The sequence below is a fragment of the Micropterus salmoides genome, unplaced genomic scaffold, assembly GCF_014851395.1.
Source record: "Micropterus salmoides isolate LMB-PRFRI ecotype aquatic unplaced genomic scaffold, ASM1485139v1 Ms_hic_scaffold_20, whole genome shotgun sequence".
In the NCBI taxonomy this organism is placed as follows: domain Eukaryota; kingdom Metazoa; phylum Chordata; class Actinopteri; order Centrarchiformes; family Centrarchidae; genus Micropterus; species Micropterus salmoides.
Genome location: NW_024041151.1, coordinates 9815762 through 9842393, shown reverse-complemented (window position 1 = coordinate 9842393; position 26632 = coordinate 9815762). Strand labels below are relative to the sequence as shown.

Below are 26632 nucleotides of genomic sequence, written 5' to 3'. Positions count from 1 at the left end.
ATTCTGTTTTAACCCCACTCCATCTGTCAGTAAAATTATATTCCAGTGTGGTCTGTCTGTCATCCATCTTACCACATATTCATTCAACCCAACTTCGCCTGGTGATATCACTATGTTTCCCTGCATCTCAACCACATTATCCAGTGGCCTTGGTTGAGATGTGGAATGTTTTATTGTAAATGAGAAATGACTTGAATGTCTACTAGGCTGTGTTGCTGAGAGGCAGAAAAGGGCCCGAGGCATCATCCCATTGGAAGGCTTTTAACAAGGCACAGTATGCCCAATGGCATTCCCCTGTTGGATTTACCTTACACTGGTAGCCAGGGAGCACAGAGTGAAGGCTGTTAATGTATGGCATACAGCATTCAATAAAAAAGTAGTAGAGAGCGTTTACGGTTTTCTGTGAACGACACGACTTGAGAATGTGGCATAGACATGTAGTAGGAGCATAGAAAGAGTAGAGGTACAACTGAGGTATATTTTCAAGCTTTGCTTTAAGAAACTTTAAGGAAATTATTTTTTAGTAATTTGTTGCATCAACCCTTAAAATCACAGAGAAAGTTTTTTGTTTCACCTGAGTTTTAGTTTACTATTGGAAAAGTTGCTGTGTAGGGAGAAGGCGAAGCAGTGCCGTTTCTCTGTGGGATGCGCTGAGGCATGCTCGGATGCATTCGCTCCCACTGAGAATTTTGGTAAGGTCATGTGTTTCTTGTGTGGAGCTTCCTTGAGCTGGGCGCTCTCGGGCATTGTCTGTCCCGGGTGGCGACTTCGGCTGGAGTCAGCTGTCTCCACTCCTCTCGCTGACAGCGGGCCACAGGATGGTGAGGTTTTCTTTACAACCACTTGGATTGGTTGTGATGGCAACGCGTGCCTAAGTGGCCATCCATTTTTTTACTCCATTTTCCCATGATAATGAGATAATTATCTTGTGATCTCGAGATAACTAAACAGTACTTTAACACAGTGGTTTGATGGTAATTTCAGTACGAATATCAGTGTCACTGGTTAGCTTAGTTTGTAGAGCATAGGACTCATACTCTTGGAGTTGTGGGTTGGATCCTCACGGAAGGCAAACTTTTTAATCTTTTTTGTAATCCCCTTCAGCAAAGTTCTTATGAAGAGACTGTTTCACATGCTTACAATAAAGCATGTGCTAGATTGTGTGCATCTTGGCGATTGGTCCACATTCATCAACCTATGGACTTTCCCCATCATTCCCAGGCAGAGGAAATTCCTGTGCTTCTCATTCAGGGGAATCCATTTAATGTTACATATTTCCTGACAGCTATTTCGGAACCCCTGTATTCAGCTATCACAAGAAAATGATCCCGTTATCATGGGAAAATGGAGTAAAAAAACTATTTTAATGGATGACTGCTTATGACTTCCGTGGGTATCAATAAGACACAGGTGCAGCAGCAGACTGGAGCAGCTTCTTTAGGTTGAAAGCAGCAGCTTTGGAGTGTTAATGGGGTTTCTTTCTCTGAGAATTTGGTGGAAATCCAGCGTTATTTGTGGCTTGGGATTCTGTTAAGCATTTACCTCTACAGGGGGGCAGAGGTGGACCAGTGAGCACCAGGCCAAAACAAGAGATCAAGAGAGATGACAAGATGCTGCCACTTGTTTTGTAGTCTTCTGGAAAAGGGCAGTGGTATGTAGTGTCATGGAGTGAAAATTTTACTCCTCCCATTTTATACACTTTCCTATTGTAACCCTTGTTCTAAAATTTATAATAATAATAATAATTAAGAAAGTTGATTATTATGATGATAAATTTGTAATAAGTAGTGTTATATCTGGCATCATGTACAGCATATATATATAGTATACAACTGTAGAGGCAATGATCTGGAGCCTGGACCACGAAGCAAGTTCAACATACCCAGAAAATCTTTTCGTTATCTGGCTTCACAAAACCTAACAATTGCGATCAGGATAAGCAGTCACACGAAACTGGTTAACGTTACATTTACTGATTTTAGCCGACGTGAGACATCGGCGTTAGCTCACCTAACGCTTTTCAGTAACTAACATTACTATTTGTGTATCTTTCACCAGAGGCTCAGCAATATTTTTAGTGAGCTAGACTGAATTTGAGATTATATGAGATTGTTGCCACACTTTATAACAGACTGTAGTAAGTAAAGTTACTGTAGTGAATGGTTCTTCCACTGTGTTGTTGTCCTGCACCATTATGTTGCATTATTGTATATTATATGGTTCATGTAAGTTACAGCAACTGTAAGGTGGAGAAGCTGTGTACCTGAGCATCAGTAAAACGTCAATAAACCTAAATTGAATTTTACGAAGCAAACAGTGGAAGATCTGTGCTAAAGTAGCTAGCTGCTCCTGCCTTGTATCACTATAGGCTAATATAAACAAATCGCCCATAATTTGCCTTGTAGCTTTACATCATTTCTTGCAGGCTAAATCAACACTTTGACATAATACCGGTGGTACACAGGATAGTATTGTTGATAAAAAAATAAGTGATTTCACTGAAAAACTACATATAGCCCCTTTAACTTTTATTACAGCTACAATTAAAGTCAGAGAGAGTTTGAGAGTGTGTCTGTTGGCAAGAAACACTTTTTACATTATTTATCAAACAATCAAAAAAACATTATCAATATTTTCTTTCAGTCACATGAGGCTCATAATTCCTGAGCCTCTGAAACATTTAGCCTAATAAAGCAAAAGACATCATGATGATATTCTGGGTTATTCAATAATGAATTAACAATAAGAAAATCCTTAAATACTAATATGCAGATAAAGAATAATGAATATAAACACATTCTGCCTGTAGAAATGCCTCTGAACATGGCACCGTACACAGTATAAATACAGAGTGCAGGTGTTTGTAAAACAGGTAACAGAAAACATGCTGCTCTGGCAGTGATAACTGTCTGCCTTTATTAGTATTAGCACAGTGCACATGTGTGCAGACACAAACTCCATCAAAAGTCTCTACAGCTGTTAAAGCCAACTGATCTAGCTGCAATCAGCTGTCATCACAAATGGATGTCGTTTCACATGACGCTTCAGAGACAAGGACTTCTGATAAAAAACACATTTCTTCGTTTCTTCTCTCCTCGCAAGTGAGGGGAAAACACAATACAATACTGGAGGCATGGCTGTGGCCATGACACATAGCTCGATACGTTGAAGCGCTGTCCATGGTAAATGTTTACACATTTGTTAAACACAGTTTTATTCCTAACATCACCTTCCAGAATTTTCTTGCCTTAAACAGATCTGAAGCAATCTGTAAACAGCTACTTGAAACATACCAGAATTCTGGGTTGCAATGAATTATAAATCAATTGATTGAGAAAGTATCCCTTAGATCTTAGCAGAGTTATTATCTCACAGTAGGTATTATAGCTCAATTGTGGAATAATTTCTTCAAGCTTTATTTAAATTTTTTGTCTCCTGGCTCTATATTCATGGTTCATTGTATGGGGAGAGCTCAGTAACAAGAACACCTAACAATATGATGCAATGAGATGTGAAGTGACATTACTGTTCTGAAGAAAATTATTTATTGCAGGGCTATATTATACATGCCTTTGTTTTATTGTGTTTATAGGGAAAATGTGTCCAGTGTCCATAATAAGGAATAATTATGTTTGAGCTCTATGTATTTTGAAAATCTATTCCTGTACAACATGGTGAACTCAGCATCCAGTACATTAGCCCTGTTGCTAGAGTATGGCTCATAGGGTGTTGCTGTTCTCATTAATTCATACTGAGCCCCGTGAAAACAGGTGTCCTATTCAGTCAGCTGTCTGTCAGGGATTACAGCTCATTATTAATATTTTTCCTAAATTACCAGTTTTTCTGTTTGCAGCAACTTTATATGGAAAAGACTACTAAACAAAAATCTACAGTCAAATAAAAAAAGCTTTTATCAGTTAGCTTTACTCTTAAAGTTTAAAACAAAATAAAAATGCACCTCAATTAATGCAATGAAATTTTTTTTCGTCTTTTGGGGGATATGTGGCTACTGATGTATGCAGACATTTTCATTAGCCACTGTACAAAACGTGGATCCACTTCATGCTGAAAGCTTGAATTTACCATTCCTTGTGATATTGATGTGAGAGAATATGGGAGAATAAATATACCATTGTTCACTTTATTTATCATTTAATGTGAGCATTCTAGAGAATCACCTACATCTGTGTGTCTGCAAGAGAGGACAACAACGGAAGGAAGCATTTAATTTGAAACCAAATTCAGATTTTGTCTTAATGTAAATCCTCTGAAATTGTCAAGCATTCAAGGCCACTCCTGTCGTAACAGCTGAAATACCTGACCTGACATTACACCATACTGTCTTGAATTCCTCTATATAGGCAAGGGAGGAGGACTGTGAGCATTGTACAATCCAGAGTCAGATTCATCGGATGTGTACACATACCTGGCAATAAAGCTGATTCTGATTCTGATAATAACAGCCTAAAATTCAGCAAAATGTCTATTATTTACAGTGGCATACAATTTTCCCTTGCTGGTTAAATGTGTAGCTTGTCCCTTTAATATAGAGCCAGGAGTTAGCTTATTAAAATAATCTGGAAGAAACTGCCTACCAATTGGGCTGTAATAATTATTTTGCAATGGCAGTATCACTAATGTTTCAGAGAATATTAGAATTCTGGCATGTTTCGTGTGAATATCCACATAATACTTGACATTGGCCTGTTTAAAGCACATATAGCCTAAAGCTATAAGTAAATGTCAGGGTTAAAGCTGTATAACATTGAGACTAATTGACCAACAAGCTCCAAGGTTCAGCACCATGGAGAGAGCTTCACATATTCTCTGCCCAAGGTTTGCTGTGCCACATTGTTTATCTGTATGATATCGTAAATCCTAATACATTTAAAAGATAATATAGTATGACATTAAAACACATAGACAATATGGAATGTTTAGGATAAGCTAAGTGTTATGTGTGTGCATGTATATATACTCTCCATTTATTTTATAATGTAGATTTTTAATGTAGCTCAATGCATTTTTCTACTCCTTCTGTTCCTCAGAAATACAGTCAGGACAAACAACAACAAAGCAGCCAATGGAAAGCCAGAAAACTAGAAAAACAACAGCATCAGTGCTGATCACAAAATATATTTTCTAAATTTCCGTGTTTGTTTTTACACAAAATATCTTTTTTACCCATTTTTATTATTACAAATTTTTATAGGGCTTAGTTTGCTTTGTACATCTATTTAGAAATTATAGCTCTTAACATTAGCATTTTGGTGTTAAGATACCTGATATATATGCTACACCAGATATAACAGATATGATAGCGCTGCATGTACTGACACTAACACATATGTATCCAGGACAAGGTACTGGATCCAAGATCTAATATATTAACTGTTCAGGCTAAGGTACAGACAATAAACAAATTAAATCTGTACGCACATTTACACAACAGCTCATTTTCAATATTTTATGACTGTCTGTACAGCTGCATGCAAATGTATTTAAGTATGAAGCACATATATGAAGATCTTTGACAGCCTGTCTGTTCCACTGCGCCTGTGAATATTTAAAAGTATCCCTCTGTACTGTTTGCATTGGATTCCCATAAGAACATATTAGGTTTTCAAAGTTAGATGAATCCAAAACTGACAGCAGTGAAGCCCGTCTCAGCTCTGACAGTAGCAGGGTTTCTGAGTCGAATGAAACCACTGTAGAAGTCCTACTTTTCAGTTCTTGGACTGCCTGACTTTGCTCTACTGTTGCACAGCGACTCACAAGCAAAAGTCAATTTCTGTTGTGTGCATTAAGCAAGCAAGTATTGGCTAGTATTGGCTTAATATTTAGTAGATTTTTGTCTTTATTATTTTTGCTTCATTTTGATGAGTATTACATTTTAGCGTTAGATTAAAAGTTAGATGCGGGACATGTGCATGGTTTGAAACAACTATAGTGCTTGCCACTAGATGAGCTGTTTCAGTTGGAGATGGCGAGGACAGGGTGCATTTAAATGAGTTCACTTCCTACTGTGAAGTGCCTGCGATGTCAGGGTGACTTACTTTGAAGGGTCTATGCGACTAAGGATTTTTTTGCCAAACAGATGATATTCAGAACAAATACTCTTTTCAAAGTTCCCATCCCACTGCTAACACGCGCACCAGCATATATACACACTAGTGATGGGAAAAGTCACTCTTTTGACAGACTCGTGTCATCAATTCTTCTCTGCTTCAGCCCTCTAGTGGGCGATTTTTAAAAAACACAACAGTTCTCAAACACGGATGCCTGCCTTGCTTTAATTGACAAAGTATAATGCACAAATTCACCTCTTCATCACCTTGATCAATCGTGGTTCTATAAAGCCCCATGGAGCCATAGCCAAATTCAAACCATGTAAAAACCACAGAAATATGTTGTCAATATTCAATTAAGCCACTACATTTTCACAATCTTTCCTGAGTATACAACCAGACCAGCCATATATATAATTATAATTACTATCTTTATATCTCTAAAGTGCTCATTCATACAGTAGCCTAACGTCCCTATCCATGAGTAAAATATATATATTCACATCAGATTTGCGGGGAATATATTGAAGTAATAAGCTTGACATGCTAGATGAATAAAACACACTCTTATTAAAGAGTGTGTTTTAAAAACTGATCGCAACAAAGCTCCGGTGACTATGCTAGCCGAGATAACTCTGCCCCATGAGGACTGCTCACTCCTTAAGAAAGCGAACAAGAAGATTGCTGACCTTATGGAAGACATCCGACGACTTTCAGAGGAACTCAAAGAGAAAGATTCCCTGCTGACTGGCTTTATGGATGTGGCTTCAGTACAAGCCAAACAGATTGTTTCTCTTAGCGCAACCACTAACATCCAGGACACCGTGTTATGGGACCCCTCTAGCCTTCCCAGGCTTTCCTCCTGCTCGACTCCGAAGCATCAGTCAACCTGGGCTGAAGTGGTGGTCCGTGGCTGCAAGAGAGGCTCGGATGGGGCTGCCTCTCCTCCGCACATCGGCCTCTCCAACCGCTATGCAGCCCTGTCTGACGACACTCCGGTCCAACCAGCGGATGCACGCAGTGTTGAAGCAGATTCTGCTCAGTCCTGCTCTGGAACCACACAACCGGCATCTCCTCCTCCTCTTTTCTCCCCAACAACACTAATAATTGGTGACTCCATAACCAGAAACATCCGTTTCTTTAACGCTACCACTCACTGCTTCCCCGGTGCCACCACAGCTGACATTTTAAAAAAACTCCAGGACCTAATGCCGTCGCTCCCGTCCTCCATCACAAGAGTGATAGTCCATGTCGGAACAAATGACACAGCTCTTCAGCAGTCTGAGCTGACAAAATCAGATTTTAGCCGTCTTTTTAACTTTTTAAAGCAGTGTGGAAAGTCCGTTTTTATCTCTGGTCCCATTCCCACCGTTGGCCGCAGTGCTGGCCGCTTCAGTAGACTCCTTGGCCTCCACGACTGGCTCCAGTCCGCCTGCAGGGCTCATCGTGTGTGATTAGTGGATAATTTTAATATTTTCTGGCAAAGAATGCCTCTTTTTAAGACAGACGGACTTCACCCAAACAAACGGGGCACAGAAATGTTAGCTGCGCACATACAGCATGTGGTGCGGTCCACACGTGATTTACGTGAATGACTAATCAATTATGCAGCACACCTGGACACACCACCGCTCACTGAACAGATCTCTGCCTCACTGCCACAAACAACTGTCTCCACCTGCTGGCATGTAAAGCCGTCTGCTCCCAGCGCTGTTCCACAGACTTCTATTCCGGTCATCATCACGCATAGACCAGTAAACCGAAATGTGCACATCCCACACAGAAATATTAGTAATCTCTTAAGGATTAGGACAACTGCACCAACTCCAGCACCCAGAACAAACTCATTTAAAAAGGCTCTCTTCAATGTGAGATCACTTTCAAGTAAGACTTTTATCTTAAATGATTTTATCTTGTCTGCAAATCTAGATTTTATGTTTTTAACTGAATCATGGTTGCAAATGAATGACTATAGCCAGCTAGCTGAACTGTGTCCGCCTCAATATGATTGTTTTAGTCAACCGAGGGTCAATGGTCGTGGTGGTGGGCTAGTGACCTGTATAGGGAAAATTTAAAATGTCATCAAGTACGCTGTGATGAATTTAACTCCTTTGAAGTTCTCACTCTTAAACTTGGAGGGCTGCAACCTATCATATTTGTTATAATTTATCGCCCCCCAAAACCGCCTGGGGATTTTTATCAGAACTTCCTGAATTTTTATCTACTCTGGTTTTAAATTATGACAGAATTGTTCTTTGTGGCGGTTTTAATATTCATGTTGATGACCCCACCAATGTTAATGTAACTGACTTTTTAAATATGGCCACTTCTTTTAACTTCAAACAACATGTCAAAGGGCAAACACATAACCGTGGTCATACACTGGACTTGGTTTTTACCCTGGGTGTCAGCATTTCCTCTGTGGAATTAGTGGACATGACCATATCTGACCACAGATGTATTTTAGCTGCGATTCGCCTGTTACTCATGCCGCCTCACCAAGCCCTGTGTGTTCTCGCTTCTTTAATGAACAAAGTGTTTCAAAGTTTTGCACATTCTTTCAGAGCCAAAGCCAACACCTGTCTGATTCCAACACCAACAATCTGGTCGATCACTTCAATCATATCTGCTTGTCGTCACTAAATATTACTGCTCCTCTAAAGGTAAGGCCTACGTCTAAAGCTAGTAAGCAACCCTGGATAAATGACAGCATTCGCAGCCTAAAAAGGGAATGCAGGAAAGCAGAGCGCAGATGGAAAAAATCCAGTCTCCAAGTCCATTACCTCAGTCTGAAGGATTTATTAATTAAATACAATAACATGGTTAAGGATGCGAGAACACACTATTTTTCTGAACTCATTACTACACATAAACACAATCCCAGGTTTCTGTTTAAGACTGTGGATCAACTGGTAAACCCAACCCCTCCTTGTGCCTCAGCTGGAAGTAATGATGACTGTGAATTATCTATTATAATCTTATTTTACCAATAAGGTGGTGTCAATCAGAGCCTCTATTACCCCCGTGGCCTCTTACTCAGAGGTTCCTCACCAGCAACAAGAGAGTTTTAACCAGTTTTATCCCATCGACTTATCTGAGCTTTTAAAAACAGTATCACAAATGAGAGTGTCCTCCAGCCCACTTGATGTAATACCTACAAAGTTTTTACTGAAAGTAATGGATTCTGTTGGGCCCCATTTGATCTCTGTTTTCAACAGCTCCCTATCTACTATTTGTGTCCCTGATTATTTTAAAACGGCTTGCGTGAACCCACTTTTGAAGAAACCTGGTTTAGATCCCTCCCTCCCACATAATTTTAGCCCAATTTCAAAACTGCCTTTTATTGCAAAGATTCTAGAAAGAATTGTGTCCAAACAGCTGCTCACTGTACTGGAAAATAACAAAATATTTGAAAAGTTTCAGTCTGGTTTTAGGAAGTACCACAGCACTGAGACTGCCCTGCTTAAAGTCACCAATGACCTTTTAATGTCTGCTGATGAAGGCATGTGCTCAGTCCTTGTACTCCTGGACCTTAGCGCTGCTTTTGACACCATTGATCACAACATCATGTTAGACAGACTGAGGCACTGAGTGGGGATCTCTGGTACTGCCCTAGAATGGTTTTCATCCTACCTGTCAAATAGGAAGTTTTGCGTGTCTGTAAACAACTATGTCTCTTCGTTCTGTCCAGTTAAATATGGTGTGCCTCAGGGATCAGTCTTAGGACCCATTTTGTTTTCCTTGTATCTGCTTCCCCTTGGACATATTATCCATAAACATGGCATTTCTTTTCATATTTATGCTGATGACACACAAATATACTTGCCCGTCAGATCCACAGACCCTGGAATGCTGAGTTCACTTAACAACTGCCTTTGTGAAGATAAAAAATAGAGATGTCAAATAATTTCCTCCAGCTGAACTCAGACAAAACAGAAATCCTGGTCATCGGGTCCCAGCAGATGGCAAATCAAATACTGCCATCTGCTGGTTCCCTAGTAAATCACATTAAGCCTGTGGCAAAGAACCTTGGTGTTTGGTTTGATAGTAATTTAAATTTCGAGCAGCACACCACAAAGCTTGTTCAATCATGTTTTTATCAACTTAGAAATATAGCAAAAAATTCACTACCATTTTACACGCCTTCATCTCATCACGCCTGGATTATTGCAACAGCCTTTTCACCTGTTTAACCCAAAAATCTATTGATCGACTCCAGACTGTCCAGAACGCAGCTGCCAGGCTTTTAACCAGAACAAAGAAATATGACCACATTACTCCTATTTTAGCTTCATTACACTGGCTCCCAGTATGTTTTAGAATTGACTTTAAAATTCTATTGATCACTTTTAAAGCTCTTCATGGCCTCTCACCTTGTTATATTTCTGACCTTTTAGTCCCATACACACCAGCACGCACCTTGAGATCCTCGGGCAGAGGTCTGTTGACTGTTCCAGAGTCTCGACTGAAAATTAAATGGGACAGAGCGTTTGCTGTCAGGGCCCCGAGGCTCTGGAACAGCCTGCCCAAGGAAATCAGGTCGGCTGAGTCAGTGAACTCTTTTAAGTCCCTTCTTAAAACATACTTTTATAGGAGAGCCTTTCCCGATCTTATTTGACTTTATTTTATCCCTTTTATTTTATTATATTTTACTAATTTTATATTTATCTTAAACGTGTATTTTAGTCTTTTCAATGTTTTCATGCTTTTATCTTGTATTGTTTTTGTATTATTGTCTCTTGGGTATTATTGTCTTTACACTTGTTAAAGCACTTTGTAACTTGTTTTTGAAAAGTGCTCTACAAATAAAGATTATTATTATTATTAGTAGTACATTCCTGCTCCACAGTAGCCGAGATGTCACGTGACAAATGAACGACTCAAACCCAGAGACCCACAGTTGAGAGTCGTGAACTAATCAATACTGTTTCCTTTGCTGACAGAGCCCATGCAGCTGCCATGTGACGAGTGAACGTAAGAGTCCAAGACTATTGACGCATGCGTGAAAATGAATGAGTTACTCACTGAGACTACTCATTCTCCCTGAGTCATATACAAGTTTAGGTCAAATGAACGAAACGTTCTTTGAACGACACAACACTAATACACACCCAATCAGACCATACAAACATCACTTGAAAACTCAGTGCAAACTTTAAAGAATAAGACCTCTAATATTCTATATTTTTTCTTATTGTCAACAAATCCCATGACAAGACAAAAACCAACCATCCTGCTAACAAGCATTGTCCAAAGCCTTATATACTGTAACTTATTTCTCTAAAGAATATCGGTGAGCCATTCCATTGCAGTGGGTGACATGTTACTTTATTACGATGAACATGGGCAAAAATTTAAGCACATAATTCACATCTGAAATTAGTCTCCTACAAATGCACTATTTACTCCTGTTTGAGTTACATTTGCATAACTGCAGTGCCCAGCTGTTTTAGGAACTGATTTAGCCTTTGGCCAAGTAAATGCTTGTGACCCATTTTTAACAATTCACGTCTTCATGGGAAATGTAAAGACCCAGTATTGCAGATAATGGACTCAAACACAGGATTCGGAACTACGTTTATTGTGTCTGTAATTTGGTTTGTCAGCAGGTGATCATTCCAAACAGGCAAACAAAGCAAGAGGGTTAGGCAGGCAAAGACCCTATCTGGAAAAGGGGGTGCAAGGTATAAATGTACACAGAACACATTATGATATGATCACAATGCGAGCTAGACTGTATCTGATGATGGTCTGGCTTGCGTTGTTAACATATCTCAGAATTATGTAAATATGATCCTTACAGCAGCATTAAGAAAAAATGTCCAGCAAGTTGAAAGGTCACCAAACTCTGCCTCTTCCTGTTAGTTTAAAGAGGTAATATGAAGTTTTCAGCAGCCACTAGCAGTGCAGTTTTAAGATTGCATCTAGGTGTGTGCTTGCATGCTTGGCTCGGACTCATGAGCAAGCAAATTCCAAAACACAACCACTTTCATACAGAGACCCCGCAATAGATGTGGAAACACCGACATGCAGCTGTGGCTTTTCACACAGACATGTTCAGGCTCTAGCACTTCCCGGCTCATAGGCAGATCAAATCTGACCCCCCTTTCTGGCACCATTAGGTTACCTTTCAGACAGCGCAGCAAGCCGTCTTTTTAGCACAATGCACCCGGGAAAAAAGACAACTCCCACTGCAGCTTTACAGTAATATTTTTGGTTTTTAGCTTGAGGTTCAACTAATCCATGCTAGTTACATGATAATGTTACACTGACTGCAATTAGTCGACGTGATACATTGGCGTTAGCTTGCCTACCACTTTTCAGTAACTATTTGTGTATCTTTCACCGGAGGCTCAGTAATGTGAGGACAGCTCATGTATTGGATGCTAACAAAACAGTGAGTGAGCTGGACTCAATATTTTAAATGACACTGTTGCCACACTTTATAACAGTTAGACTGCAGTAACGTTACTCAAAGTACTTACTGTAGTGTATGGGTCTTCCACTGTGTTGTTGCCGTGCACAGTTTGTTGCAGTATTGTATATTATGTGGGTCACGTAAGTTACAGCAACTGAGACATTGGAGAAGCTGCGTACCTGAGTATCAGTAAAGCAACAATAAATGTAAACTGAATGTTAACTTTAGAAACAAATTGCTCCACATTTGCTTTGTACCATTACATTGTTTCTTGCAGGCTAAAATCAACACTTTGACCTAACACCTGTGGTACACAGGATAGTAATAAACTTTGTTATTGAAGTTTGTATTAGAGTATGTGTTGTGCTGGGTGCCGGGTGTTCTGTGATGTTAGTGGACTGCATTTCGTTGTGGTCAGGTGTGCGCACAGGGCTACATCCCACCCAATACCTTCACATTAGAAGCAGAATAGTGGCTGTTGCAAGAAACATAGACATCAGATGTGCTTCATTTCTAACTGAGGTTACAGCCCATTGACAGAAAGGAAGTAAAAAAAGTGATTTATTAATGATTTCATAAAAATAAAAAAAACTACATATAGCCATTTCAAGCAAGTCAAGCAAAAGGTACTATTCATAACAGTAGCAAGTTTTCCCTTACCCAATGTAGAAAGACAAGATAACAAGAAAGCTTATTAATACCAGGTGTAAATGATCAGATGCAGATCACATGTTAATACCAGGTGTAAATTGGACCAACAGGCAGGCAAAGCAGACAACAGGAAGGCTGGAAGATGAGTTAAAAAGCACAACAGACAATCTGGCAGGAAACTAGTGGAAAGTGGCCAGTATATATGCTGGAGAGCTGATTGGGGACAGGTGTACAAGTGAGTGTGGGAGTCAGGTGATGACTGAAGGTGGGAAGCACTCATGACTGAGGAGTAATACCAACTGCAGAGCAAGGAGGGAATAGCAGGCTCTGAAATGAAAAACAGGAAGAATTAGTGACTGGCGAATTATATGAAGAACTGGTTGCAGCCATGATCATGTCAATTAGATTGCTAGGTTTTGTGCATTCACTCAGAATGCACACCACTCTGAAGACTGCTCACTGGAATGAAAAGGTATGGAACGTAGAGAAATTAGCACACAATTAAAGACCAAAATTCTTATTCTTTGTTAAACTGAGTGCAAACAATGTCCTAAAGCAGGCCAAGCTAAAGTGGACCTGGAGTTTCAGTACAGTCATGAGGGGCGTACTTGGAAGAAACATTTCTCTGCTCTAAGGGACCATTAAACTGAAAAACTTTGAAAGCCCTTGTTATAGAGGACCAAATTCTTAAATAATGATGGTAGTCTCTCTTTTTTAATGTCCCATGGAACCTAGACAGCTTCAGTTTGCATTAATGAAAAGAAGAACTGGGAAATGCTACCACTTATGTGTGATAATGATGAAAGTTGGAGCTTAGTAGTTGAGGCTTACACGGAGAAACAGAAAAGCTTCAGGGAGACCAAACATTCCATATCATTTAGGGACTGTACAAAATCGTGTATAGCCTTTTCTCTTCTGCCTGTTTAAAAATCAGGGGGTTTAACCTGGTGAAGGCTGGCATGCATAATCTATGACATTGTCCTCATCACAGAGTTCCTCTCCTGCTTCCTGGGGAACAGATTTGGATCCATTGTGTAAGATGGGTTTCTCAGTCACAGACAAGGGTGCTGCTGTTCTGCCATCCTAAGCTTACACGTTTCCTGTCTCTGGCTCCTCTTCTCTGCACTAAGTTTTCCCAAATTCCTTCAGCCGGTCTGTTTATATACTCCTTCTATCTCTTTGTTTGTGTTGGATCACTCAAATTGTATACATCTCATTACTAAGCCATGCTTCTCTCTCCCTGATTTCCATGTATTTTGTTTTCTCCTTTTTCCTACAACTTGTGCTATCTTAAATCTACATCTCTGTGCTATAAATTCACTGCGTCTCTGCGGCATCCCGTCTGCGCTCCACCCTTGTGTCTTTCTGTCTTCATTTCGACCTACTTGCATTGCGTCTTTTTTCACGTTTTTATCTTCGTCGCACTTAGGCTCTGTTGTCCCACTGTGTCATCTATCACCCACCTATCCCGCTCATCATCTATCTTTTTTGTGTCTTCCCTCTCAACACAGCCATTCTGTGCCTCCTCATTGCTCTTTCTGTCCTTTTCAAGAGCCATTCCTTTTCAGTAAGCTTACACTTTAGGTTTTATTTTGACAGGATGATTTTACAACATAGATCGAGAACTGTTCTTTCATGTTTATTGTCCTTCTCTGTACCTCTATATAGTGCCTGGCAGCAGACAGAGGACAGAGTGTGACCAAGTGTTGTTTCACATTTTCCTCATCTTCTTTTTATTACCGATTTCATTTTACCGCTCTGAGCATTCTTTCCCTTTGCAAGCCATTTGGACCTAATTTATTTCATGTCTTCCTACTTTCACCTCTCCCTAGGCTCGCGTCCCCGTGACTGTGGCGATCTGTACGCCAGTGGACAGAGAGAGGATGGCATCTACTCCGTGTTTCCTGTTCACCACCCTGCAGGCTTTCAGGTCTACTGTGACATGACCACAGACGGAGGAGGCTGGACAGTGAGTCAGAGGAAAACAAATACACACACACACACACACACACACACCTATTACAGTTGACGCACACACAAAGCTCTTAAGCTGTATGTGTGCCTACCTAAAATAGAAACATTCACTTAGTCGCTTCATTTTAACCAGGGTTATAATCAAGAAGAAAATGAAAACAGGGCATCGAAGGGAACTGAAGGCCTTTTCTGAAGTCTGCTTTTACAAATCTGCTTTTTTCTTTTAAATTAAATAACAGAAATAAGAATGATTCACTGAGCAGGAATTTGTCTAACTGCAGCATCGGTTCCATTTAAATCAAAGTCACCCAGAACATGAGGTTCAGACACTGGTTTTCTGGGCACCTGCTGTGATTACAGTTGTACTGCCTTAGGACTCTTATGTATCAATCTGAAAAGGTCTTATCAAAGTTTTATCACAGGAAGAGCGAGGAGATCTAAGCACAAGTTTCATGTGGACCTGTTTTGAAAATAGTGATTTAAAAAAAAAAATTTATGCTTTGTTTATTCATTTGGAAGACTAAGTGAGAATGTCAACAGTTAGAGTGCTGAAAGAAAAAAAATGAATAGACAAGGGGTGAGACAAAGCGAGCCTATAAAACAGAGAGAGACGCAACAAAATATCCGATGAATCATGGTAAGATTTTTTTGTTTAGTAGGCTAAGTAAATGGTGCCAAAATTGCAAGCGTAGAGATTCAAACCCTAGTCACTAGGGTTACACAGCAACATTGTAAATTAAGTGTGGCAACTGATCATATGACAAAATTACGTAAATCTAATAAAATGTATGTGCTGATGCTAAGATGTCTGTCCCGATATAAAAACACAATGACTGTATTGGCAAGTCAAGATACAGTACAGCCATCTCGTAAGAATACAGCTTCCATTTTTTTAAGTGCAAATCAAGTTGTCATCATGCTTCAAACACACAAAGGAACTGGCAAATGTCTGACCTGTTTTGGTTTTGTAAATCTTGCATTCTTGTCTTCGTATAATATTTCGAGAGGATTTTGTATTCTAAAAAGATGATATGGGAAAAAGATACTTAAAGTTCCTTTTTAAGTGTGTGTTTTTTTTTTCCTTGATCAAACATGTGTCAGTTGTCTGGTCTTGCTAAAGTAAACATAGTTGTTTAAGTGAGACGGTATACTGGAAGCGCTGTGTCTTTTGGGAATGAGACAGCAAGGTGAACAAACATTGACACGGAGCTGTTTGAAGTTATATTTGGAAGTGTGGTTTAAATGTATTTTACTGTGAGTGCACGCACACACATACACATACACACAGCATCTTACTGGTTAGAGACATTTATTTTCTTTTGTTCTGAAGTGTACTGGAGCAGTCCTCAGGGAAAGCTGAGTAGTTCTTAATAGAGAACTAAGGCCTTGTAACACTTAAATAACTTTCAGCTGCATGAATCTGTCACTACACAATTTTTACAGGTTGTGACACGTTTTAGTAAATCATCAAGGGGCTGATTTTGGAATCTGTCCAAAAATATCCAGGGATTGATAATCAAAATTTGTGCAATGAACTGTTTCAGAAATAATTTCAGTTTGTTTATTTAATTTCATGTAAAGTGATGCAAGATGCATGAAAAATGTCCCCTGCTCTAAGGTAATAAATATTGCTACTGCATTTAGCTACAAAATCAAACCTGCTACCTTCTTTCCACTTGTGGGTGTGATGCTGTCTTTTTGATGATATGTTGAGGGATATTTTAAAGCTTTTTTGGATGAACATGTTAGTGCTTCCTCCCTTGAATATGTGAAATTGTTATAAGTTTAAAAATGTCTCCATATGTTATAATAAATACAATGAAAATGATTTCTCAAACCTGTAAACAGTTTCGCTTGCAATCTTTGGCTGCAAACACATGCACATTTCAGACATAAAATGTATGTCAGTGACTTTTACTGTTCTGAACTAGTGCTACCATCAATGCTTCTACAATAATAATTTTCAAGTATCATAATAGTATCGGAAGGAAAAAGCATACGAAAGCTAAAATTACCCCATTCTGTCCCATTTATATTGCACTTCCATTACAAATAGTACAGCACATATCAAACTTCAAGTCAGTGTTAACATTGGATGGAGAATTGTGCGCACTTGTAAATTGGTGACTAACCGTGTGGGATAGGCAAGGTCGTACCCTCCTATCATCAAATAAAACCAGACTGTCAGAGTGACAGAGTGCTTAGCACAGCATGATGGAATAGAGGGAACATACAAGCCTGTCAGTCGGTAAAGGCGTGTGTGTGTGTGTGTGTGTGTGTGTGTGTGTGTGTGTGTGTGTGTCTATGCATGAATTAATGCCAATGTGTGTGCACCTACACAGAAATAGCTGGTGAATGCAGGCACCCTTGTAATATCAGAGTTTCCCCCCCCTTTCCATGCTATACACTAGTGTTAAGTATTGGCTCTTTGAATATTATTCTTAAAATAATTTACATAGCAGTGACAATGTAGCAGTTACTTATCCTGCCAGGTATATTGAGCTGATTGTGATAGCGCTTGAACCTCATTAAGAGATCAGCGTGGTGTGATCCAACAGGGGCAGGTAGCTAGCCGGGATTCTGGGTAAATTGAATGGCTTAATGTCTGTCTGACAGCTGAGCTTAAATAAGGAAAGCCATATGCTGCCAAATCATTAGCACACATTGACATACTGTGGCACTATTGCAGACAGACTGAGAGATGAGTAGGTTACTTAAAAGAGGGAGGAAACAGAGGAAAGAGCACTTAGAAGAAACAAACACATGGCCATGGACATCATTTGATGTGGAAAGAGAAAGTGTGACATACAGATAAAAAACACAACTGAGGAACAGCAATTTCATTTTTCCCCCATAGTCTGAAATGCATTCATTCAGTTGTGGGCTACGATAAAATATTTCTATTCGATTGTGTTTGCAGTAAAAAGGTAGCCCTTAGGGAGCCTCATGAATAAGGCAGCTGTCTTAAACAATTGTGACATGAAGATGTAGATGACAATAAGCAGAGCATCATTCATTGATGGCCTTTAGGAGGATGTTTTTCACAATTCAACATCTCTATACAATATCCAAATCCACTGGAGCTCACAAAAGATTTGTTTTGCAGGTGTAGGTATGTTAATGTGTGGGTGCACATGCAGATTAGTTGAAAATATTGCAAAAAATCCATCACAGGCCATCAGCTATTGCAAAAGGGAACTTTTTTCTATTAACAAATAAACAATTTTCCATAATCCTCTGCATGCTGCACAGACAGTCCAGCACAACCCAACCCAGCCACCCACAAATGCTACAATTCTAATTTTATAAATGAGAAATTAGCTTTTAAAACCAGGCTATTTTGGTAAAAACCATACACTGAAAAGAAGGAGCTTTTTCACACAGTCATGAAGACTATAAACTACTAAATGCCATACTTTTACATAAATGATAGCGCTGCCTCATCAAGAGTTTTTGCAGAATGGTTTTAGAACAATGTCTGAGAGGAAAAAAAATGAAGCAGGGAAAGGATATATAAGGATAATGTATGGTAACTCGTAGGTGTAGAAGAGAGGGATAAGAAAGACAAATCTATCTACCCAAGTTTTTATTGTTGTATGGATTCAATGGTAATACAGAATATGAATAAATGTTTGTCTATCTTTCCCCCTTTTTTATTTGAAGAAGCCAGGCAAAAGTACAAACTCTTAAGTAAGAACTCTTTGGCAATCATTTGATAGCTATAACAGTGCCAAGCATTTATTATAAACTAAATAGGTGTGCCAGATCACCTGCTTTGCCAGTAACAGGTGTTTGCTTTATCGAGCCGGAGCAGTAATAAAATGTAGCATTTCTAAAGTCAATAGACTGAGGTGTTTTGCCACTACAGCATTAGTCTGGTATGGTCTGGTATGACTAGTAGCATATGGTGGCAAATGTTAGCTAATAATGACAAACTTAAAGGTTACGTGTGTAAGTGTTAGTGACATCTAGTGGTGAGGGTTGCAAATTGCAACAAATTGCTCACTCACCACTTCCCCCAAGAGAGTAGCCAGTCAAGAAATTAGGTTATTATATTTACTTATTCAGTAAAACTATATGGTATTGCAAATATGATGATGTTAACAAAAGGATTATCAGGTGAGGATCAAGACTCCTCTCCATTTTGTTCAATTAGATAAGCAATCTTACCAAAATGTTTTTTAATTTGTTTTGTCATTTGAAATACAATAGAAACACAAAGTAGTACTATCAACCATAATTTCAGCTTGCGGTAAAATGGTGCAACATTTGTAATGGGCATTTACCCAGTCAATACTCATGTTAAACTTTTGTGTGTAGAGTAGCGAAGCAATAGCCTACAGTCAAATGTATTTATTTTAAATGCAAATTCTGAAAGTATAAGCATTATTGGTCACTTGATAGGCACACCGTCTTATCGTAACGCCGGTAGCAGTTAAATAAGTCTTTTCCACCAGAGCAGTAAAATGTGAAGTTTAGCTGGCTGATCTGAGTTTCTGTGCTGTAGGCTACCGTTTTATTGCCAATAATATTCATCATTGATTGTCTCACGAATGTAAGCGGCACAATTTTCTGTCCACGTAGGAAAGCCAAAACACAGCGCTGGAGAATAACATTACATGAAATTAATCCAACTGTATATTTTACACCACTGACAAGAGAAACATGCACTTCTCTCAGTGATTATGGCCAGCTTCTAGCTAACGCTATCAAACAGTTTTCATTTGCATTACTAAAGTATGACTTAACTTAATTACCTGTCCAGCAGAAAACAGGCAACTTCAGCACCGCTTTGAAAACATCTTTCCCAGATCAGTGCCGTCCATATGGGAAAATCCACAATGATTATATCCTTGATTTCTGCTATCATCTGTCCCGACTTCGTCTGGCCTCATCATGTCTTCGCCTCTTTGATGATGAAGATTCACGTTCCTTCAGCTCGTGCTAAATGATAAGTGTGCTCCTCCATTTGTCCAAATTTTCTTTCCTCTTTTTCAAGTCTGCTACACTGCAGAGTTTGACAGTTGAATACATGTGGATGTTACTGCCGATTGTCGGAAAACAAGTCTGATGTAAGACAGAAGTAAGCTAGCTTACAATGTTAACTGTCCTGTCTAATACAAGTAAGTTTATACCCTAGCCCACTGTTATTAACCAATTGTAGCATGTCTAAACTACATATGAATTTTTATAAATTTATGAGAATTAATACCCAATTCTCTTGGCAGGGACTCAGAAGTAGCAAATACACACAATTCCTTGGTTACAGTGAATTTATTAACTAACTAAGGTGATATAAAAAGATGGTTAAATACATCAGAGAAATAAACAATGGCTAAACAATGAGAATGGAGGTTCGATTGTGGGAAGCATTTGACTCATACGGCAGAGGAGAACTAATGAAAGTAAGTTATGAGTTTAGGAGTTAAAAAGACAATATTAACACTATGGGACATCCCTTACCACAGAATGCTTTGTTTGGTCTTACTGCTTGTCGGCAGCCTGCTTTGGCCTGTTGCACGGGTCCCACGCTAGCTGCCCGATAATAACTTTTGCTAGGGGATTCTCCAAGGTTCTCCGTGTCTGAAGAAAAACCCTCAAGGGTTGACCGTCCTCCATCTGGCAATTCGGCTGTTTTCCAGGTGTCCTTCGTTGCCGCTGGCGAGACCACGTGGCTGGGTCTGACCTCGGTGAAGTTGGCTCGACAAAAAAGCTTAAAAGGGAACTTGGTCGTTCCTGAATTAGACCAGTGTAACTTAACGGACTGATAACTTTTAACAAAACAAAAGAGAGAAAATAAAACAAGTAAAGTTGCTGGAACTGAGGGACAAATCGATGTCGCGGCACTTCGCGTGTGTAGCTTCAAGCGAAACAAAGACTTTGTTGCGCTGGTCGATTCTTAGGGCGTTGCCGGGAGGGGCACGCCGGGCGCATGCCGAAGCGTCCAGAGAGCAGAGCGAAGGGGAAGAGATATGAGGTGCCCCTAGGCACATTATTCAGAATTACCATGCATATACATATGAAACCAAACTCATTCACATACTATACTGAAAAGCTCACACACGTACAAGTAAAATGCTTTTACACACACAACTGAAACACTCTCTCACACTCAAGTAAAATGTATGTTGTATAAAAGCATTTCAGTATGTTGTATGAGAGGATTTCAGTTGAACAGGAAGGCATTTCAGTTGAACAGGAAGTTGTTTAAATAAAAGCACACATCTCACAATACAAGCGAACAACGGTTGATCGTACAACGGCATTATGTTTATTGCTTCTGACAAGCATCGGCGCATAGTTTGATTTCTTCCAAAGTATATGCTCAATTTCAAACTAATCAGATGGGTCGGCTTTAGCCCACTGCTAGTTATCAAATGCCAGCACACCAGCACTGGGAGGCGCACTCTGACCAGACAGACTCCTGGCAGAGCTAGAGAAGGAGAAATTCTTTAAGAGACAAATGTGACATTCACTAAGAAGTTACATAAAAAAATAATTATCTGTACACTGAATAGTTTTGAAGCTCTATAGATGGTGACATTTATTGTGACCTTTGAGTAGGTCTTGTGGATATTACATGTTTCTTGGTTTACTGTATAGCGTGTAGTGAGGCATAAGGGTGAAAAACAATAACTGATAGAAAGCACATATTTGCTACAAGTGCATTCGATCAGCTGATTATTTTTGCTCTGTGTGGGCTACTTGCCTGAGAATACCTCAGAGTTTGCAACATTGCAATTAATGATACATCTAGTGGAATTCATAATTTCTCAGTCAGCAGGTCATTCTTTGTTTAAGCACTTTACCCAGATTTGTTTGGATTTGTGCTCATTCTCTTGTCTTTAAACTAGACTTACTGTACATGAGAGCAGCAAACAAGGCACTCTTCAAAACCTTCTCTGGCTCTAGTTGCTGAGTGAAAGGCTCCTATGTTATCTTCAAGTATAAGGTACAATGTTAAAAAACTGCATAACTATTTTGTCTTCTGACCTTTTCTGACCAAGGTCAGAAGACGAAACAGTATTTTCACTTTTCAACTTATACTAGACTGCTCTCCCTTAGCAAAAGAGTTAAGCTTTAATATTAGATGTTTTATCTATGTTGCATGATGAGCTGGTTCTTTCAATTGACAATCAGAATGTAAAATGAACATTTTCAGTCAGTAGTAAAGACAAAAAAGTCTAAAGTATAAATATATTTAGAATTTATTGCAATGGGAACCATAAACCATTTTTTTTTAAATGGACATAAAACACAGATGTTTACAACCACAGTGGACAATGAGGAGATCCAGTGCTGCTCTTCCTAGCAGGGAGTGGGAATAGAAGTAGAGAAGGCCTTTTAATGCCTTAATAGGCCAAAAAGTGGAAATAATAACTATGGCTACCATTATGCAAGCAAAATAGCTCATGTTACCATATTTAACTTAACATTAGCTTACCACAGACTTATTAAAAGAAACACTATAATCAAGTGACATCCAAATTATTGACTCATAACTAAAGTTATGTGAAAATCTGAATTCAGGTTTAATTGATTTGCTTCAAATAATTTGTTAGACATTTAACAGTTAGAACTTAGTTTAAAGCTGATTTACGTTTCATGTGACAATTGTGGTGTTGCAAACCACAATTACAGTAAATACTTAGAATCATTAAGGCATTTTAAATCTTATGTATAATGTCAATAACATATAAATCATGATTTAAAGTTTTTGGTGTATAGCTTTAATGTTAACTTAAATGAAGTGCAAGCTGGGATCATTGGCTGGGACCAACCATAGAATTTTATTTTCGGTGTGTGTGTGTGTGTGTGTGTGTGTGTGTGTGTGAGCTTTTCAGTATAGTATGTGAATGAGTTTGAGCAGGGCGGCCCTTTCCGGTTTCCCGAGGGACTGTCTTTCTAAACTTTTAATATGTCTCTAAAGAAAATCTATTTGCGCGTATTATAATCAAATATTTTCCACAGTCAAACCTCACTGCTCAAACAGTTGTACCGTTCTAAGTTTATGCATTTGGTAACAGGAAAACAATTGTCACATTATTGGTCATGATAAATAATGAGTGACATTTATACATTAACGGCATTTCCGACGATGGTATGTAATACTTATTTCGTCCACTTGGGGGAGCTCAGGTTACATGAGGAAAGCTTAGATTAATCCAAACAATCTTTCCTTAGGAACTGGAAAATTTAGTTATTTGGCCTTAAATTCAAGCTGGCAACTACTAGCGTATAGTATGACATTAATCATTTCTAAAGAAATTGTGTGAGAAAGTATTGTGAACAAGCATTGGTTACACATAAAATGAAGGAGTGTCCTTAATCTTGCTGAAAATTAAAACACTGCAAAAGTAACTTATTTAGATTCTTTTCAGCAATAATATCAACAACAGATAGCAACAACATGGTAACATAACTACTCAAATAGTTAGTTTAGTAATCAAGTAACTAAAAGATTATATAATTAAACAGGTAATGCTTTGAGTCTTTAGAGACTGCAGTCTTTGTTTACATACAGTTCAGGGCTATCCTTGGTGTCCTGGATTTTGTCACACCTGGGTGAGAAGGAGTATCCCTTTGATGAGAGGTAATTAAACACAGAGGAAGGTCCATTGCCATGGTTACGTGTGTGTGTGTGTGTGGGGGGGGCGGCAGTTTAGGGTTTCCTGCCCCCTTTTAAGGAGAGTTCTGATAGGCTGTTCAGGGAAATGCTAATCGCTGGTTAATGTCCCTTTTGTCAGTTTAACAGTCAGGCACCGAGAGGCTTATCTTGGCTGTTGCCAAGTGGCCAGTTTTACGATCAACTGCCTCAGGAATAGCACTTAGGGAAAGCGACCTTTCCACCCCCCTTCTGTTGGGGTCTCTTCAGCCGTCTGTTGAAAGTTGATCCCAACCCCCCTCCTTCTCTGAGGGAGAGGGGAATAATATTTGAGTAGTCCAAATTTATTTAATATAAAATGCACAAATCCACACTGTTGTTCACTACACAATAATTGTTCATTTATGGAGACCAGTGGCAGCAACCTGGATGTAATATATAGGCTAGCGTCAACAGGATAAAACGTGTCAACATCTGTGCCATTTACACTGGGGATGCTGGGAACATGTCCCCATCACTTTTTGAAAGCATTTGTTAAAGATGCTTTGAAAAATTGCTTGTAAAAGAAATGTTAAATGAAAGTGCTTCAAGAAAGGTTATTTATTTAAGTAAGATAAAACAAGCTACTGCTTATAAAATGATCCAAAAACGTGCTGCAACTCTTTGACAGTTTATTTTTGGCCAAATTTTCTATTCTCTCCCGGTACACATGACAAAAGAGGAGGGAAGACTAAATCATGCCTGCATGTGTGTTGACTCAGCAGGGATATTATATGAGAAAAGTTGATCCACACGAGAAACCTATCTGAAAGCAACACAGAATGAGAGCTACACTACATTAGGTTCTGACAGAGGTTTATATTTAAAATTTTCACCTGTTACCTGAATTTTGTTTCCCTTTACATACATAAAACGTGTCCACAATAAATTGATTTTTCAGCATTCATCATTTCTAGAAAATAGTGTTAAAATATCGTCACATCTCGTTCTTGTGACACCAAGAATGGTGCATCGCCACATCTCGTGAACTAACTGCATCTTCACATCCCTTATCTGAGCCCTTATGTCCCCACTAATCGTCAACACAAAGGTACGCCCTTGTGTGTCGGTATCTTTTTCTTGTTGCAGTAGACGAATGCACGTTATCTATACAACATGTAAGCTTAAAACAGACCACTCTGACACTGTTGCTGTGTGTTTCTCTGCTTGCGTATTCTTCTCACCTTTTTTACCCCTGACCTGTTTGCATGCCTGATGATGGGTCTAAACCTGATGTCTTTAAAACAGGTGTTAACCACTTATGGCAACGGTGGCCACTGTTCAGCAAAGGCTTCTTAGTCTTGCTTTACCAATAATTTGCTTTTCACAGAGAAACAAATGTAAATTGTGAGTTCAAAAGTATAATGCTTGAGAAGAATGGAGAAGATGGAGACTACTCTCCACCTGTCAAATTCATTCTTCAAAACTGCTACTAACTGCAGCTAGTTAGCTCAGTTAGCTGTGTAAATGTAGCTGACTGAATCCGGAATAGGCACCAGAACCGTAAAATCACTTGTGCCTCGATAAGTGGTATTACAGCACAGGACAGGCTGGGGTTAACTGGTCAGTATGCTAACTTTAGTAGATATCTCTGCAACACTATAGACATTGCTGACATAACATCAGAACAGTTAGGCTACTTCTTCACAGTCTGATAATGTTAATTTTTTTAATGTGTTATTTATATTATAAACTTCTGGCCATATCTTAGCTTTGAGCTACTGAGACTTTAGCTTGTTGTAGAAGACACACATACAGAGAGAGAGGGTGTGTGTTCTTCAGTGTCCAATCGAATAACTAATATAGGGAAGTGAGAAGAGACATTAGTATAGGTTGATGTTGATGGTTGTCAGAGGAAATTGGTCAATATTTCTCCACTACCATAACTCAAGCCCTGGAAAATGTCTGACCACAGAGGTAGGAGGGATGATGGCAGATTGGACATATAAGAAAGGAGCTCATTTCTAGGCCCCAAGCTTTTTCAAAACACAAATAAACACCCACACCACACATTGTGTCTACCGTAACAGAAAGAGTGTACTGACTATGCTAAGAAAACATCAAAGAAGCATATATGTCAACATACAGTAAATGTGTGTTCATATGTGCTTGCACACCCACCCAGCCACACACATACTAAAGTATGCATACACACAAGCCCCTCACTCAGATAAAGTAACCCTTTGGGCATGTGGTCTACCTGTTTCAGCAAAGGGATATTTCAAATGCCTTTTAAATACAGCCTCACGGCTTAGGGTAATGTTTTCTATTATTACTATTTTATTTGTTAAAAGGAAAGGACTAAAAATGACCACGACATAAATAATGAATGAGAAAAGATATATCAGAGTGCAGTGTAGAGCTGCATTATCAAATGGTGCTTTTATCAGAAGCGCTGCAATCACTCTCAAATATTCAATTCAGCTAAGAACTGAAATGTAAAAGTTTGAGATTGAATGTACAATTGTGTGCATGTTGTATCACTCTTTTAGAGGTTTGGAGTGCCTTTTGAGCATTTCAGAGTGGACAGTATAGGCTTTTCGGTATCTCTATCTGGATCACAGGCTCTTCAATATTTCATCTCTGTTAGTTTATTGGTTTGGAAAAAAAAGAATATCCAGGATGGATGTTTTTCCAGTTGTGTCTTATCTATAAATGTTTTGTACGGCAGGGAAATTGAAAACTTCAGAGTACAATCAAACTTTTGTTCAAAACATAATTGTTTTCCTAATGTTGAAATTCAGTGTACTTGATTGAATTTATTCACTTGTATATTGTTTTTTTTTATTAACTTTTGGGAAAAGGATGCAGATAGATCTATTTGTGCCCTCATTACTTGGCATGAGGGGACAGTTTATTGTAGTGCTAAGAGAAAGC

At 39.0% G+C, this 26632-nt stretch overlaps 1 protein-coding gene across 4 annotated transcripts in view; it reads left to right on the top strand.

The window, feature by feature from the left end:
- Positions 1–26632, top strand: part of LOC119914249 (fibrinogen C domain containing 1) — a 273866-nt gene that overhangs the window by 192086 nt on the left and 55148 nt on the right. For all 4 annotated transcript variants that reach the window (XM_038733415.1, XM_038733412.1, XM_038733414.1 and 1 more), the window contains one exon: positions 14970–15106. In XM_038733415.1, coding sequence (XP_038589343.1) covers positions 14970–15106 — 137 coding nt within the window. The remainder of the gene's footprint in view (positions 1–14969; positions 15107–26632) is intronic.